Here is an 18,566-nt window from a genome sequence, read left to right as displayed (position 1 = left end):
TTGCAGATGAGAGGCTGGCAAGTGAGGCGGGGAACGTTGGAGTCTGCAGCAAGCAAGCCTCGTGCTCGCTTCAGTGCCTGGCTGCCGGCCGCCATCTTGGCTGACAGTTAATTTGCATATACTCACTGATTAGCCAATGAAAAGGGTAGCGGTCGTACGCCAATTACCATGTTTCTCTTTTATTAGTGTAGATTCTGATGAAAGATGGCTGCTCTAAATTGATTATAGGCATGTGATAATTTTCTTTTTTTTAAAGAGCTATAGGGAACAACCTTCATCAGTGGTTGAGTTAAAGCAATCAGATGGGATATCGTTAGAATATGTATAATGACATAAGGCTTTTGAATAAAGAGGGGGAAATATCCTTCCGAAGCGCATGGCTTGCATAGTAATAGATGTGTCTTGTGTTTTGTGATTGGCCTTTAGTGCCCTCTATTGGCTGCTTAGTCTAAAACATCTTGATTCTTGAATACAGTGTTCCTTGCAGTGTTATTTACCAAAACGAGAAAACTTAAGAGATTTTAAACTTGTGTAAAGGAGATAAAAACTGATGGGGACTTAAAAATCTGCCTGGGGTCAAAGAGTTGGATAGAGGTTTTGAGAAATATCCTTATAACATTTTGTTGGCTATAACATGGGTATGATATTATGGACTGTATTTTCAGAAAATAGACTTTTCTGGTGAGAAGCAGCCTGAATCTGGCTGTGTGTTTTTTTCTTGCCTTTTTAGCATTTTTTTTTTAAATGCAGCAAAGCCTCGGGAACAGTAGCCACCCCAGTAGGCAGTGGCAGCCGCTTTTCCCATAGGGTGGCTGCTGCATGTGATGACCACGACAGGAAATGGCTGTGACTCATTAAAGCCACTTCCTTCAGCTGTGTGGGAAATCACACAGTCGGAAAGTCATCCCAGAAAATGAAGCAGTGATTATACACTATGGGCCGTCTTCAAAGGTGGCTTGTCTTCTTTTGAGTGACAAAGGAGTTGCCTTTGGGTTCCCTCCTCCAGGAAAAGTGGTGCTAGATTAGATTTAGTGCTTAGGATCACTCGAGGGCTAAGCCTGAGTAAATGTTAGTGAGCAAGCACACCTGACACTACCCCGAGCTCTAAAGAAGACTGGACTTTGTGTAAATAAGTGCTCACCATGACTTTTCCATTATGTCCCGGCTGCTCGTCCTTTGAAATGTTTCTAATTATTTTAACAAAACCAATTCACCTATTTATTGGGTTAAAAATACTACCATTTGATTTGGTGTTATATGAAACTACAGAGGTCACTCACACCAACCTGGTGAAGTCATTTATTTGCTTTTGGTATATTTTACTGTTGCCGTTTTCTCTAAGAAAGTTGAGTAATTACTAATATGAAGTAATGCTAGCTGCTTTCTGTGCATTTCACGAGGGGAATAAGCTATTATGTAGTTTCCCTTCCCCCCCAATAAAAAAGCTTTCCATCAAAAACTGACATCCTAAATGAAGGACATAATTGTACAGCTTATTTATTAGCGTGTCAAACTTAAAATGTAATGGTTTCATATTTCAAAATGAAAAGTGTGTTGTGATTCATGGTTGCCAGTGACAAAATAGACAGCTCTTTTATATTACTGCGCTGATTGCCTGCTGATACACCACTGTATTTTTTATTTCTTTCTTTTTTATTTTTTTTATTTCGGTTCTTTTCTGTTCTCTGCCTGTGCAATAGCTCCCTCTACTTGAAAATATTGGTGTAATTATAATTTAACACTCTGTACTTTGTTAATGAGTTCCCGTGACAGTTTGTAATTTTGATCCTCTTCATAAATACGTGGGTTTAAACATCAGGTCAGGTTAGAAATTTACCAAGATTCTCTTGACTTGGGAGTGGAAAAGCAAGGTTAGTTAAGGAAAGTAAGATCGGTTGCTGGAAGGCATTTTTTAAGGAATTAGCTGTGTAGCCTTTGGTGATTCATATACGGCATATTTGTTTAAAATTCCTTGCAGTACTTGAAAATGAACCTTGGCATCTGAAACACAGAGGCATAGGAAACTGGGAAGTTCAAGGGAAGCACCAAACACTTCAAACAGACACAGCCTAGAACAGTGATGGCGAACCTATGACACGCGTGTCAGAGGTGACACGCGAACTCATTTTTTTGGTTGGTTTTTCTTTGTTAAATGGCATTTAAGTATATGAAATAAATATCAAAAATATAAGTCTTTGTTTTACTATGGTTGCAAATATCAAAAACTTTCTATAGGTGACACGGCACCAGAGTTAAGTTAGGGTTTTTCAAAATGCTGACACGCCGAGCTCAAAAGGTTCGCCATCACTGGCCTAGAACTTGGCAGATTCTCACTTTGTCAACTCCAGAGGTTTATCATTCTAACACAAAATGTGGCAGTTTGTCTCTACTTGCCAGGGAAAGGTTTAATAGAAACGGTAGTAGGAATCTCTTATTACTACATCTTGCCTTTATAGAACAGTCTGCATAATCAAACAACAGGAGCAGAATAGACAAACCAAAACAAGGGCTCCTATTATTGCGATTCTTTGTTCTCTTCCTTACTAAGTCTGAGGTTGGTGATAGTACCCTGTACCTCCACCATTAGGACAGATAAAGAGATTTTACTCAACCAGAAGATTTCCATGTGAATATGTCTTTGCATTCACAATTCTTTATTTCCAATTTCTTCTGTTATTATGGTGCAGGCCAAGTAGCAGAGCATGATGGTCAGAAGTGAGGGTTTAGGAGTCAGCGAGGTGATCTTGGCAAGTTTCCTTAACTCTCTGACTCTCATTTTCCTTGTGAAATACATGTGTCTGACAACACATCTTACCACGTCCTAAAGTTCGTTTTAAGGATTAGTTGAATTAATAATTGTCAGGCACTTAGAACAGAGCCTGACAAAAGTAAGTGCTACATATCAGTGTTCGTTGAACAAAATTAAAAATAATAGTGGGGTTATGAATTGATTTTTATTAACCAAATGTATTTATGTCACTGTTCTCTTCAGTGCTTAATGAAAAGAAATATGGATAAGAGAGATTTGCACATTGACTTTGTTCATGAATTCATACTCATTTTCTATGTATTTCTACATATGAATCATTCTCACCTAGGGGTACCTATACTCTGTCATAATTTTAGGTTATGTTACTTTAAAACATACTCTTAAAATGCAGTGGACTATGCCATGGTTTCCATGTCTTTTTTTTTAACGTAAGTGACTTAGCAGGAGGATTTTATAGGTGGAATTCCTAAGAATGGAGCACCATGTAGTACACTTCTCTTGAAGCTTACTTATTGCCCAAGAGCAATAACAGATGGGCTTACCTTTGATCCATAGTGTGACTGTGCTTGAGGATGTCAGAGAATCTTGCCCAGTTGTCCCTAGACCTCTGGTTATTCAACAAAACATGTCACCCAAAGTTGAAAAAAGAAATGTATGTGTATGGAGCACTCAGACATGCAATTTTTGAAATTGCTAAGGTTATGTCTTCACCTCGATACGAGCTGATGTCTGTGTGAGTGTTTAGAGTGGTAGTGTAATAGATTGTGTCCTCTTTGGAAGAACATCACCAGGATGCCAGGTATAGGAAGTAAACAGTTAACTGAGAGTCATGAGTAAACACACACTGTCTGAAGGCTGAATATTTGTTTTTGGAGCTGACTCATCTTTCTTCTTTGTGTGATCATTAGGACCCCTTAGATTCCACAAGGTCAGTGATTGTGATTCGTTCCCTGGTGGCCGATGGTGTTGCGGAAAGAAGTGGAGAACTACTACCTGGAGACCGCCTCGTGTCGGTCAATCAGTACTGTTTGGACAACACCAAACTTGCTGATGCTGTGGAAGTGTTGAAAGCTGTGCCACCAGGCACTGTCCGCCTTGGCATCTGTAAGCCTTTGGGGGTAAGTTGTTGAATTTGGTTAATGTAGGAGGTGGCAATAGTGTCATAGTTGAGAACATGGATTGTGGAGACAAATGCACCTGGCCTCAAGCCCCTGTTCTACTGCTTACTATATGTGTACCCTTGTGTAAGTTTCTTACCGTCCTTGCCTGACAGAATCAGAAGAAATACTGTCTATCTCATAGGGTTTGGGGAATTAAAGATGATATTCAGTAAGTGTTTTAGCACATTGTTACATAAATGCTACCTGCTAACATTACTAGTCCTACTACTACCATGTTAACTGCCATTTTTATCTTCATCCTTTCAGCACAGTCTTCTAGGGTCTTGTCACATTCCTTATGATGTAAATTAGAATAAGTCTATTTATGCATTTTAACTTTCATTTTGGAATGATGTTGAGATGGCATGATAAGTTGAGATCCAGTTAACCATATCATATATACTAGTAGCAATGAGGTTTTAATATGCTTTTTTCACCATCAAAGTGCCTTGTAACCTTACCATCTAAACTCCTATATGGCCCAGCCATCTTAAAGTCATCTTATTGCATAATCTCGTGTACTGGGTCAGGTTACTATTTATGACTGAAGGCCTCTTTACAGGTGCTATTGAGGTTCCTCGATGCAAAAAAAAAAAAAAAATTGATGATAATTTTCAAGCAGCGTTAAAGTATTATTAAGTGCTTACTATATGTCAGTCAGTGTTTTAAGTCCTTTACATCTATTAACTAATTTAATCCCCACAGAACTTTAAGAAGTAGTTCTCTTATTACCCTTAACTCAGATTAGTCAATCAAGACACAGAGAGTTGAGTAACTTATCCAAAGTGATATAACTGTTAAGGGGCAGAATTGGAATATGAACTCAGCAGAGTGGCCTCAGACCCTATGCTCTTAGCCACTATGCTCTATATTCCTGTTTTAATTTGTTGTCACTAGTGTAGTTTGCATGCAACATGCCTGAAACAGTATGGTTAGAGTGTTGGACTGGATTTCAAGAAATCTGGGCTCAGTTTCTAATTTTGCTATGAGTTATCCCAGAGGGTTTCAAACACAAAAATATGTGATATACCTAAGAATCACCTGGGAGGTGACAGTTTCCTAGGTTTTACTGTCAGAGGTTTGACTTAAGAATTCTGATCCGCTCAAGAATCTGCCTCTTCAATGAGCCACCCATGTAATCCTCTTGCCAGATTTTGCACTTTGAAAAACATTGTCCTCATAATTTGATAATTAGGTACACCGCTTTTCTTCTCGGAGCCTATTTTTTCACTTCTGAAAAGACTGAATGATTAAGACTAGAAAGCTCCTAAAATCTTTCTTAACTCTAAAATCCTTTTATTTTATGAAATATATTAGCATACTACAAGTGTTCCTATAGATAGATATGTTTATACACACACACACACACACACACACACACACACACACATATGTATATGTGTGTATATATAGCTATAGATAGATTCATGCATTACATATAGTACTTTTGCATTGGGGAACATCAATTTGACATTCTATTCTTCATGTATTACATATGAAGATGTCTATATATTACTATCAGACACTTTAAATATTTCAAAATGGGATATAGCACACAGCTTAGTCAAGTTCTTGACTCCGTACTATATATTTGATATGTGGGTGTTGCCATAGCTAACATATAACATGAGATGCCCAGTTTTATTTTTGGACAAATTAAGAAAGGGTAAACTTGATATTTTATGGGGACCTCATTTTCTTGGTATTTTGGATTGTAGCAGGAACTTTGTCTAGATTTTCCCTGATGATTACTTGCCTGATTATTTGGCCTACTAGAGGAAATCACAAACCAGTTATGGCCTCTAAGACTCGAACAGCATGACTTGTAAGCAGCTTAAGGACGTGTTTCAGGCAGTAGAAAAAATGGAGCTTAGTACCAGCTGGGTGTGGATTCCTATGCTATTTCTGGCAGGGGTCGAGCTACAGAAACCTCAGGACCTCAGAGCCTCACTTTAGCGGGTTTCAGAATGAAATAATTGTGCGATGTACCTTTGTCCAGGCTTCCTTGGTGACTAGAAGGCTGTCAGGATACTTGGGAGTGGGAGGCCAATAAAGAAATGAGAGAAAGGTCATTTTCAAGACTAACAATTCTTAGTGGAATTACCACTAAGTGATTCCTACTTTAACATCTGGGTTCTTTTAGCAAAACTATCTGTTTATGAGCTGTAAATAGTGATGCGTGGGTCTTTTCTGAGGTGTCTGTCTCTTTCTCTCATGTTCATTTGGTGGCCACTTACGAAACCACCTAATGTTTACTGAGCATTTGCTCATTCCTTGGCAGAAGTGGGGATGGAGTGTGAATAAAAAGGCCCAAAGTCAGGTTGGGGCAGAAAGATTATGAATATACAACAGGAGAACAAAGTATTTTTAAAAAATATATTTTATTGATTTTTTACAGAGAGGAAGGGAGAGGGATAGAGAGTCAGAAACATCGATGAGAGAGGAACATCAATTCAGCTGCCACCTTCACACTCCCCACTGGGGATGTGCCCGCAACCAAGGTACATGCCCTTGACCGGAATCGAACCCGGGACCCCTCAGTCCATAGGCTGATGCTGTACCTACTGAATCAGGGCAAGAACAAAGTATTTTTTTAAAAAGTTTTGTATCATATACATCTGTTATCTATGTATTTATAAATACTATAGACTCTTGTATTTTAGTCATATATAGATGCATATTATCAATAAAACAATTTTTTATGTTAACCATAAATGTGATTTAACTTCCCTTTTCTACAAACTCACCTCAGATGAGCCAGATCCTAAAAATGAATGAACTGATTTTTAAAACTGCATTGTATCTTCAAAACTAACAGAATAGAGCTGGCAATGGAGTTCTTGAGCCAGACAGCTCTGGTCTTTGCTTAGTTCTGTGATTTGCAAGGCCATGTGTCCTTGGGTCACTTATTTAACCTCCCCAGCTCCCTACTTCCTCATCTATAAGGTGGGCATTGCCTGGAATAGTAGTTGAGATCACAGGCTCTAGAGCCACACAGCCAGGGTTCAAATTCTCGGTGTGTAACTGACTAGTTATGTTACACAGGACAAACTACTGTGTCCCCTTTACTCATCTGTAAAATGGGGCTAATAGCCCGAGCTGGTTTGGCTCAGTTCATAGAGCGTCAGCCTGTGGACCGAAGGGTCCCAGGTTCGATTCCAGTCAAAGGCAAATGCCTGGGTTGTGGGCTCGATCCCCAGTGTGGGGCATGCAGAAGGCAACCGATCAATGATTCTTTCTCATCATTGATGTTTCTATCTCTCTCTCCCTTTCCCTTCCTCTCTGAAATAAAAATAAATTTTTTAATGGGGTTAATAAGAGCACATACATATTAACAACTACATTAAATGAATTGAGTTATTTAAAGTGCTTAGATCTGCACCAGTGGTTTTGCTGTTATTTTTAGACAAATATAAAATCCTGACCTTATATAGGATGTTGTAAAGATTATGCTGAGATAAAAAATAAAATAATAATAATAAAAAAAAAGATATGTATAAGTTACTGCATTTCAATTCTAACCAGAATGGTAAAAAAAATTTTTATATTTCAATACAATTTTAGAGATAAAACTAAATTATATTTTTTTTAAAAAAGATTGTGCTGAGGTAAAGCATATAAAAGTATTTTCCATGGCTTGTGATATGAAGCTAGGACTTGATAAAGAGTAGCTGTTATTACCTGGCACTGATATTGAGATGATAAGCCCCAGAATGGCTGTGTCTCTTCTGATGGAGAGTGACTACACTGTGCCCTTGTTAAACGTTTTGAAAATCACCCTGTAAACACTTGTACATTTTTTGATAATAAGGTCCATTCCTGGAAAAGTGATTTTTTTCCTTAAGTCATATTTAAAAATAAAAAGTGTGGGAAGCTTTGACTTGAATATGGCTTTCTTTTTAATTATTAAAGAAAAGTTTGTTCTAATCAAACAAGGTGCATACATTTTATTATGTACTTGCACTTAATGGAAAAATAAGAATTAATCTGAAGAGAGTTTGAAATGAAGGTATTTTTTGATTATAAAAGTGTTTCTGTGGTTGCCAGAGGGGCAAGGGTGGGAAATGAGTGAAGGTGGTCAAAAGGTACAAGTTTCCAGTTTTAAGATAAATAAGTTGTAAGGATATAATGTAAGGCATGGTGACTGTACTTAATACTGCACTGTATATTTGAAAGTTGCAGATGTTAACTAAATTTATTGTGGTAATCTTTTCGCAATATATACATATATTAAATCATTTTTATACAACTAAAACTAATATAATGTTATATGTCAATTATATCTCAGTACAAAAAAATAGCTTCATGGTTGACAAAAACATTTCTTCAGTTATGCAGAAAAGTAGAAAATAAAATAAAAATGCTTCTATTTTCAGGAAGATGATAAAGAAGAAGAAAGTCATTATCTTTTACATTCAAACACTAATGAAGACAAGACTGAAATTTCAGGAACAATTCATGATATAAATTCATCTTTAATACTTGAAGCACCCAAGGTATTTAGTACATTTATTTCCTGTTTGAATGGTTTGCTGTGAGCTAAAGTTGCTATAAAGAAGACAATGCTTGTTACCACTCCCTTAGCTAAATATATAGAGTTCAAATAATCCCCTCTCTATCTTTATTATTATTTTTTAAACTGAAATCTTTTCCCTCTTGTATCACATTGCCTCTATAAATGACATAGGCCAGTGTAAGGCATTTTCAAAGAACAAACATACTTTCTTTTATACTAATATTTCTTAAAATTTTGAGGGTAGAACATATTTTTGAAAATAGACCTGCATTTATAATGATGTAGAAAACAGCTATACAAAAGAACTTCTTATTAAATACTTTCTAAAGAAAGGTTTAGTTCAACCCTAATTTTTGCTTCAATTTTAGAAAGTTTATTTTAGAGCTTTTCCTTTTTTTTTTATTTTTAAAATGAACTGTGCTTATTTTGCTCTTTGCAGTTAGAGTATGGTTTTGCTTTACTTGGTAACAGCTGTCTTTGGATATTCTTTACATAATTTGTTGACAGTGTCTCAAGCTGACAGATAGTCCATTATATTTCTTAGTGTAGACTTTTTTGGTTAAAATTTCATAAACACATGCCATGTCCAAATATACCTTCTACACACAGCTTTTTTTAAAAAAAAAAAATAAGTAGGTTGTAGTATATGGTATACTGTATTAATTTACAAGTTTCGTCACAGTGATATTTAGCTGCAAGTGAGGAAGTAATGGGAAAGAATAGATTCATTTCCAGGAATTTATACTTAGTAATACTTAAAATAGGACCTGTCAATGATCCCTTAGAAGGAAAAGGGCTTCATTGTGATCAGCACCTTGATGTCGCTAAGAATTAGATCAAAGGCTCAACAGCTGCATAGCATTACCAAAACTCAGCAATGTTCCTGCACGTCTATGACTATTTAGCTTCAGTTGTATGTACTTGTTCTTCTAACTAGTGAAATATAAATTAATTTAAAAGCATACTGTATTTATTCCTTTATGTCATATATTTTCAAACCAGATAAAAAAATCTATTTCTATTTATAGTATATTATCAAAGAATCATATTCAAAGTAGTGAGACATATGCCTCTTATCTTTAGTTTACGTGGAATGTTTATTTTTTTCCAAGTAGCCGTGATGTCTTTTGAGTTACATAAGCTTGAAAATCCTGATCTTTTAAGTCTTTGCTTTTGTAAGTATTAATATGAAGTGTTTTTGTATTTATGTACTACTTTTTATATGAGATCCATGAGTTAAATATTCAGTGTAGCAGTTTAACAAAATTGCTATTTCTGACTGAGCGTTTTCAGGTGGTTAATGTATAATGAACCTTTTAGAATAGCCATTCACCTTGCCAAGGGCAGATTTTAGCCTCTGATTTATTGTTTGTCCCTTTCCTGGGTGGAAGGTTGTGTGGTAGTGAGCTTGTATTTCTCCCCGTGTGTAATGGAGAGCAGTTCATGTTAACCATGTGTTGGCATGTAACAACGTCCCTGCAGCTACAGCAGGGGTTACTCTTCCAGCTTTAAGAGGGTGTAGCTTAACGTTTTTTGCAACCTCTTTTTTTTTTTTTTACAGGAATTTAGAGATGAACCCTATTTTAAAGAAGAACTTGTGGACGAGCCACTTCTAAATTTGGGAAGATCTTTCCAGTCCCAACAAAAAGAGATAGACAATAGCAAGGAGGCCTGGGAAATGCATGAATTTCTGACTCCTGGATTGCAGGAAATGGGTGAAGAAAGAGAAATGCTTGTTGATGAAGAGTATGAGCTCTATCAAGATTGCTTTCCGTCCATGGAGTTGTATCCCTCCTCACACATTCAAGAGGCTGCTCCTGTTCCGTCCATGAAGGAACTTCACTTTGGTACACAGTGGTTCTGTGACAATGACCCACCTGAGCCTCAAGAAGCAAGGTCCATGAGGAGTGTATATTCCCCGGAGACACAACAGTATGGCTACAGCACTGAAAACGTGGTAAGGGGTGTTTTAGAACAGATCTTCCCTCCTCCCCTGTCTCCTCCCCTTCCTATCCCAGTCACTAAGTCATGAAACTTAAAAAAAAAAAATTTAATGAATCGTTTCATAATTAATCATTTTTCCAAGATGTTACTATACAGTGTGTTGCTGTAAGTAAAAGCTCATCTTTTCTGCATCACACAACTTTCAGTTTCAGCCAATAAGCTCCTGTTGCTTTGCTTTATATATATTTTTTTCTTTTGCTTTGCCTTTTTAGTGATGTTTTTCTCCTAATTATCCATTTCAAGGAAGAGGTCGCTTGCCATTTGATTTTTTTTTTTAATTCCCTCAGGAAAATACAGTTCTATGTTTCTCACATAGTGTATATGTCCAGGCAAATCAAGGCAAATTGATTAAAGATTGTTTATAACTCACTTAACCACACTTTCTCTGTATTATATATGATACTAAATAGAGAGTCACTGAACTCTAGGAAATCATCTTTACATTTGTGATACTGCCCATTTACAACTGGGCAGGAAAGCATTATATTTTAATAGGTTTGCCCTTGCTATTAAATCACCAATAAACTTTATCTTTTATAAAATTAGAGTTAGCTGGTCACCAATTGGGATCATTTATTAGGGACATTTTTTCGTGTGTTTTTTTTCCTTTCCCCAATTAAATTCCAGGCAAATGGAAAGGAAGTTATTGTACAGGGATATGCAGCAGTATATTCATTCAGGTACAGTATGGTGCTCCCCCCACTGAGGTTAACAGCTTTCCTGCAGTGATGTGCAACGTGTGTTTGCATCTGCTCTTTCACAGGGCAGCGAGGACTGGGTTTCCCCTTTGCCTCCCTAGACCTCTCCTCCCCTTTTCCCTTCTGCCAATGCTTGAGGGTCCTTCCGCCATGCAGGGCACTGGACTAGATGTGTTTATGGAACCCCAGAGGATTCCTCATCATAGAGGACTCTGGGCAGTCTACCAGAGAACAGATGTTTTGGGATTGTGTGAATAATACCTTGATATGGGAATAGGTGACACACAGAATTATCTGGTGTGTTGTCATTGACAGTGGTGGCCATGATGTTGTCATTTAATTTTATGCTCATAAAAGTTTTTTTTTAATCCTATATAATAAAAAGCTAATATGCTAATTAGCCCAAACAGCAGAACGACCGTCCGGACAACCTTCCGGATGAAGCGAGGGCCGAGCCCCTTGCATGAATTTCGTGCATCAGGCCTCTAGTATCATAATAAAATACTTCAGTAAAAATTGTACGTCCTGGAAGATTGTAACTTTGGGAAACCATAAAAGATTTGTGTAAAAGGAGGACAAAGAGGAAAGTGTGATAAATTATTGACTGTGCTTATCTTTGGTTTTAGGTTTGGGACACTGAGTGTTCCCCATGCACATAAGAGTGCTAGGGAGGGTGTAGCAAAGGCTTAGAGCTGTGGAAATTCACCAGGGATTTGGGGATCAGCTATTTACGTGGTGGTCCAGTGGGATCCGGAGGTAGTGTGTCAACCATTGACCTTGCTTAACTGGCTAGATCTTTTATTCCTCGACCTTGGTGAATGTTTATTTAAGTCCACTTATTAATGTTCAGAAAAACAAATTTGTTGTTTAAAAAAATCCAGTATTTAGGGCAAAAACACAGGTTTTTCTAGCCTGTACTCTTGCAACTATTAAGTTACCAGCGTTCATTACTGCTTGCTACAGCATAAACCGTTACTTGAGAAGGCCTGTTTCCAGGGCCAGTTTTCCACTATCATTATTGTCTGTTTAAACAACATTATAGTGTTCCACATTTTATCATAAAGTACTAATGCGTTTCTGTTTTCCTTCCTCTCGAGATGAAAGAAAATTTTGGCATCATTTCCCATCCCTCCATATCCTCAACTGAAGGAAACAGTCAACAAGGCAGATTCGATGATCTGGAAAATCTTAATTCGTTAACACAAAGCAGTCTGGAGTTAGGTTTGTGGTTTTTGTTTCTCCTGAACAGAAATTACATTATTTTGCAATCTTTCCGTTTTATATTTTTGTATGTGATCAATTTTACGTTTCCATTTCATTCATTATGGCGTTTCAAATTTAAATCAGCTTATTAATCTGCTTCCAAATATCTGGAAGAATAACAGTTGTTCATATTTTAACTTAGAGTTTTCAGATTTTGTTTTCTGAGAGGGCTGCATTTTCTCTGCCTCATTTTGCTTTTTATTATCAGGATGAATTAAAACTAAAACTAATACCCAAGGCTGAATCTGAAATAAGTCTCTACTGATATATATTGAAACCTTTGATGCTATTAAGTGATACTGTTAGCTCACTGAATGGGGTTGTTAAATATTAATAAAGAGAGGCATATTTTAAACATTTATGAAACATTTTTATAGTCATATATTACAGTCAATTTTGGTACATTAATAACTTAGTTTCCATTAAAGAATCCTGAAAGTATCGTGCCTCTCTCTGTTTCCCCCCACTATTGATTCTTATATAATTTTGAAAACTTGACTTTAACAAATAATTTTTTTTTCATCCAACACTGAAATATCAAATGTTATAATATTAGGATCCCTAGGTGAAACTGTTAAATTCTTTCGTAGCACTGAGCCATTGTTCAGGATTCATGCTGTCCTTCACCTGTTATGACACTACTTATAGGAAAAATCTTTTTCTATGGGAAATTCTTGTGTGTATGGTAATATGTCATAAGGAGAGAGAAAGAACTACAGAAAATTATGTAACAGTTTTATGTAAGTGTAATTTTTTTTGAGAGAAAAAGAAAGAATGGAATACTTCATGGTAAAGATTGAAGGCATTTGTGAGATAATAACAATTATCAATTCCTGTGAGTCAACAGAGGTAATTTTGAATATCTAAGATTAGATGAGTCTATCCAGTTTTGCATGATGTGTAACTGATCATGACTAGGGGAAAATATGGGAAATTTTTTACCAAAATTCTCTAAGTATACTACTTTTTTTGTTTAAATATATTTTTATTGATTTTAGAGAGGGAGAGAGAAATAGAAACATCAGTGATGAGAGAGAATCATTGATTGGCTCCCTCCTGTACTCCCCACACTGGGAATCAAGCCCGCAACCTGGGCATGTGCCCTGATGGGGAATCAAATTGTGACCTCCTGGTTCATAGATTGACACTCAACCACTGAGCACACCAGCCAGGCAAGGATATTGTGTGTGTGGTTTAATAAAAATCCACCACATTTCTATAGTCCTCCAATTATTAAATACTTGGGAAAGGTTTAAAGCACCAATTAACAAATAAATAAATTAATAAACCATATCCATGTGATTACCATTAATATTTTATAACAATCTTGATACTATTGTGGCTCAGATAGTTTTTGGTTGGAGGGTTGAACTGTGCATTGCAGGATGTCTAGCAGCTTCCCTGTCTTCTAACCCTAGATGCCATTGGTACTCCCACCCCAGTCATGATCAAAATCAAAATGTCTCTAGACATGCCAGATGTCCCTTGGGAGGCAAAATTGCCACTGCTTTGTACCTATTTATGCCTTATAACATCAAGATTGAAAGGAACAGACAAGAAAAATGGGGTGGGTTATTGTGAGAAGAGGCAGTATAGGAAAAGAGATATTCTCTTCATAGGATGATCCAGTCCCCCCTAGGTGACTCCAAAGTTAGTTCCACTGCCTTCTGCTGCCCGTATGCGTTTCCTAGGGCTATTGTGACAAATTGTCACAGACTTAGTGGCTTAAAAGAATAGAAATGAATTATCTCTGTGTTCTGGAGGCCAGAAGTCCAAAATCAAGGTGCTGTGCTCCCTCTTAGGGTGCTAGGGAAGAATCTGTTCTTTGCCTCTTCCAGCTACTGGTGGCTCCAGCATTCTTTGGCTTGTGGTTGCATCACTCCATTATCTGCCTCTGTCTTCACATGGCCTTCTTTTCTTCCTGCCTGTGTCTTCTCTTCTTTTTGTCTCTTATAAGTACATCTATCACTGGATTTAGGTCTCACTGTGGTAATCCAGGATGGTCTCATCTCAAGATACTAATATCTGCAAAAACGATTTCTTTCCCCAAGTAAGGTCACATTCATAAGTCCAGTAGCATGGATATACCTTTTAAGGGGTCCACCATTCAACCTACTACACTGCCTTAATGTAATATTTTGGAAGGCCCTGGAAATAATTGATTTTCAGAGATTATAGCTTTCAGAGTAAAGCTGTCTTAGACCTGTATTCACTAGAAAAACATTCATAACCACATGCTTTTAGGAAAAATTTTTGAGAGCCTCCAGAATTCCATGTGGCAGGCATGAGTCTTTGGATCAAAGCTAATCATGGGTGGGCTGAGAAATTACTGATGCTGAGTCAATACAGATCTCAGCAGCATACATATTGAGTTAATTCTACTCAATTTCATTTTTCTCTTGAGAGCCCTGCCCAGCCTATGGCAGACTGTTCCAGTCCCAGGATCCTTAGTACTTAGCAGTTAACCTGCTGAGTCACCAGGCAGGCCTTCAGGCTTCTCCAAGCCTCTTTATTTCTTCAAGTGTAAAATGAAGGGTTTAGGCTAAGTGTTCTCTAAAGCCTCTTTCAAATCTCTAGCTCTCTGACCACTTTATAAGTAACAGACACTTTTAGATTTATCTAAGAACAATTAATTTAAAAACTGGTTTTGGAGAATCTATGTATAAAGGACTATTCTTGACTCTATACTTTCTCCAAAATTCTGTGTCCTCCAAGACCCTATACTCCTCATGGGCTATGAAACTAAGCCTACAAATTAGTATAATTAATGCCATAAAGCATACAAGATAAATTTTAAATCAGTAACACATTTAGTGTTACAAGATTTCCGAGAGAAAGTAGTCCTTTTTCCCAATCTTTGCCCCTACCTGGAGTGGACTCCAGTGAATCCTGGATGAATTTTCGTCATTGTGCCCAAGAGTCAGGCATACATACTCAACTGCATGCCCGTCTCGTACTATAGACTAAGCTCTGAAGGGCAAGGCTTATCTCTGATTATGTTATCATAGTAGGCGCTCAAGAAATATTTGTCAAATGAGAGCGTGGCATGCCACTTAGATGTGGTTATTTAACAACAGAATAAACCTTCCCTTTGTTCAGTTGCTAAGTTGTACAGTACCTAATCTCCTCTCTACTTGGATTCTTATTGCCTTTATTTTGTTGACTATTTTTTTGTTCTTGTACCCCACTAAGTATAAGTCGTTTGAAAATGTTTCCCATTCCTCTCCTGTAAGCATTAACTTCCATTTACCCAGAATATATATATTTTTTAAGTTCTCTGTTTTTCTAACCTTTGTGCTCCTGTTATGGCCATTACCTAACAACTGCACAGGCCCTAAAGGACTGGATTTGTTTTATGGGCTCCCGGGTACTGTGTGTGCTTGGCGAACAGCTTTGTAAAGTGAAACTGTGTCAAGCACTGTGAGAGATGAAAATGTGTGCCTGAAAAAAAGAAAAAAAAGAAAAGAAAATCTGTGCCTGAGCACTGCCAAGGGTCCATGGGGGGGTGGGGGTGGGGGGCAAAGGGCATGAGCAGTCTTCGTGTGGAGCAGGTAATGCAAAGTTTTAGACAAACTGCAGCAACCTGTAAAACCCAGTGCTATAATTTAACAGGCTGCTTTTGCCAGCATAGCTGGATGGGAAATAGCTCTGCCAATAGAGCTGGTTTTCTGCTCTTAAGACTCTGGTTTTAGGCCACCCCTCTCAGAATCTTGATCCTACTCCTGGTCCCTCCTCAGTGGAGAGGAGGCAGGCATAAGCAGAGCTGGAAGAGTGAGGCGGGGATAGAGATATGACTGCTTTGCAGAAATGTGGGCCCTAGTGGATGGGATAGAGGGTGCTTGGGATAGGGGAAAGCAACTGAGACTTCCTTTCACGCCACCTAAATGTTACAGTTATTTTCACCCCCTCGTCAGATTCTCTGTTGCATTACCAACCGATTAGATCCTGATTCTGAAGTTTCTAGATAAGATGAAAAGCAGAAGTCATAGTGAGTTTATTAGGAAATTCATTCAGTATGAAGAAATGGAGAGTTTAGGTGATGCTTATAGGAAAATCTAAAAGACTATATCTCTTAGAAATTATTTCTAATTTCCTCCAAAATATACTATAAATGTATAGGCTTAAGGGAGGCATTTGATGTATAGTTCATCATATTTGAACCTGCAACCTGGGTATTAGCCCTGACCAGGAATTGAACCCACCAAACCTTTAGTGTATGTGATAATGCTCCATCCAACTGAGCCACACCAACCAGGGCTCTGACTTCATTTATCACCATAGTACTTGTCATCATCTGACGTATTAAATATTTTACTTATTTACTTTAATATAAATAAGTTTTCTTCCTAGAAGGGACTTGCCCTTGATAGATGCTCCTATTTGTTGAATGAATGAAGGATGAATGAAAGCATTTTGTGTTCACTATTTTTTTGGTTTACTCTATAGGCATGATGATTCCGAATGATGTCCAAGGTCCTGGCTTGCTTGTTGAACTGCCCGCTATGGCTCAAAGAAGGCAGCAAGAAGATCTGCCTTTATACCAACTCCCCAGGACCCGAGTTGTTTCCAAGACCTCAGCACACACAGGAATGTTGTCTTCTAGATACACCACTGATGCATAGTATGATTTCCTTTTCTTTTACATTATAAAATAGTTCTTTTTTCATCTATAAAAATGAAACAGATATAATTATGGTGACACATTTGGAAAATACAGAAAAATACTTTGAATAAAATCCACTATATTAGACAATATACTAATTGTCTAATTATATACATACATAAAATTATGCCTTATATACAATTCTGTATTCTTGCAGTTGCATGCAAAATAGATCACATTGAGTATTTGCTTAGAAAATGGGAGGTTAATGGTTTATTTTTAACAACTCAAGCAAGGAGTATGTGGACAAATGAGGGAATAGATTTAAGAGTTAGATAATCTATTGGAATTGGTGTCTGATAACATGTCGGAAGTGAGAGGGAATAGTTGATGATGACTCATGTTCCTGGAATGAAAAACCAAATGGATAGTGGGACCATTAGTTCTTTGACATAGATTATAGGAGCATAAATAGGTTGGAAGGGAAAATAATGAGTTCAGTTTGAGACTTATTGAGGGTTTAAGTATTCATAGGACAACAAAGTGAAGTGGAGTCAATTGGATCCATGATTCTTGGGATTAATGTTGAGGCTGTCCTGACATGGATAATTGGGGACAAGATCAGGCAAGCACTGGTGAAACTCCTGGGTTTGAGTAGCCTTTCATGGGAAGTTCAAGTAATAAGAAGAGCATAGGGTCAAAATTGGAGACCTGCAAAGCAGCAATATTAAAGGTATGAGTGGAGGAAGAAAATAGGAAAGTGGAATGAACAAAAGATAGAAGGAAATTCATGAACCAGAGGTTGACATAGAAATCAAAGGAAAAGAGCATTTTAACAAAAAAATCATCACATGCTACAGGGAGGTCAAGGTAGATAAAATGGAAATGTTTTCATGGGGTGTGGCCATGTGGTCTTTGGTAAGCACAGTTTTATTAGAGTGCATGGTGAATTGAGAATTGAACAAAAGGTCTGAAACTGGACAGACCAGTGTTTTGAGAATCCTGATCATGAAAAGAGGCAGGTAGAATGCATGAGGTAGATATATAGGTAGGTAGATAAATAGATGATAGATAGATGATAGATAGATAGATAGATAGATAGATATAGATAGATAGATAAAGATAGATGAGAGAGGAAGAATGAGAGAGAATATATGTGTGTGTATCTGGCTGTGTCTTTCTGGAAACAATCCAGAAAAGAAATATGTAGACTTCAGAAGATGGCGGCGATATAGGCAGACGCGTCCCAGGTCTTGTCCCGGAGCAAACGGAGTAAGCAGCTGAAACTAATAACACCCACCCCGAATTGGCGAAATTACTCAGCTGGTGAGACGGTTTGCAGCCGGGAAGGGCAGAGCTCCCCTGGAAAGCAGCTGTACTTGAAGCCTCCCCCCACCAGCCAGAAGAGCCACCACAGCTGTGAACAGCACCCACCAGAGGAGCTGCTGCCAACTGAGGAGCAGCTGCTACTGCAACCGCCCAAGGGGCAACCACAGCCCAAGGAGCCACTGCCACCCAGGGAGCAGCCACTGAATGACTCAACATCTAGATA

General features: G+C 37.7%; 1 protein-coding gene across 4 annotated transcripts in view; it reads left to right on the top strand.

The window, feature by feature from the left end:
• INADL (InaD-like (Drosophila)) overlaps nucleotides 1–18,566 on the top strand; it is a 289,773-nt gene that overhangs the window by 79,736 nt on the left and 191,471 nt on the right. For all 4 annotated transcript variants that reach the window (XM_014549254.1, XM_014549253.1, XM_014549252.1 and 1 more), the window contains exons 17-21: nucleotides 3,679–3,888; nucleotides 8,307–8,426; nucleotides 10,008–10,403; nucleotides 12,246–12,369; nucleotides 16,858–17,032. In XM_014549254.1, the coding sequence (XP_014404740.1) occupies nucleotides 3,679–3,888; nucleotides 8,307–8,426; nucleotides 10,008–10,403; nucleotides 12,246–12,369; nucleotides 16,858–17,032 (1,025 nt within the window). The remainder of the gene's footprint in view (nucleotides 1–3,678; nucleotides 3,889–8,306; nucleotides 8,427–10,007; nucleotides 10,404–12,245; nucleotides 12,370–16,857; nucleotides 17,033–18,566) is intronic.

This window comes from Myotis brandtii, unplaced genomic scaffold, assembly GCF_000412655.1.
Source record: "Myotis brandtii unplaced genomic scaffold, ASM41265v1 scaffold540, whole genome shotgun sequence".
In the NCBI taxonomy this organism is placed as follows: domain Eukaryota; kingdom Metazoa; phylum Chordata; class Mammalia; order Chiroptera; family Vespertilionidae; genus Myotis; species Myotis brandtii.
The sequence above is the reverse complement of the archived record's forward strand: the minus strand, read 5'-3'. Positions and strand labels throughout refer to the sequence as shown.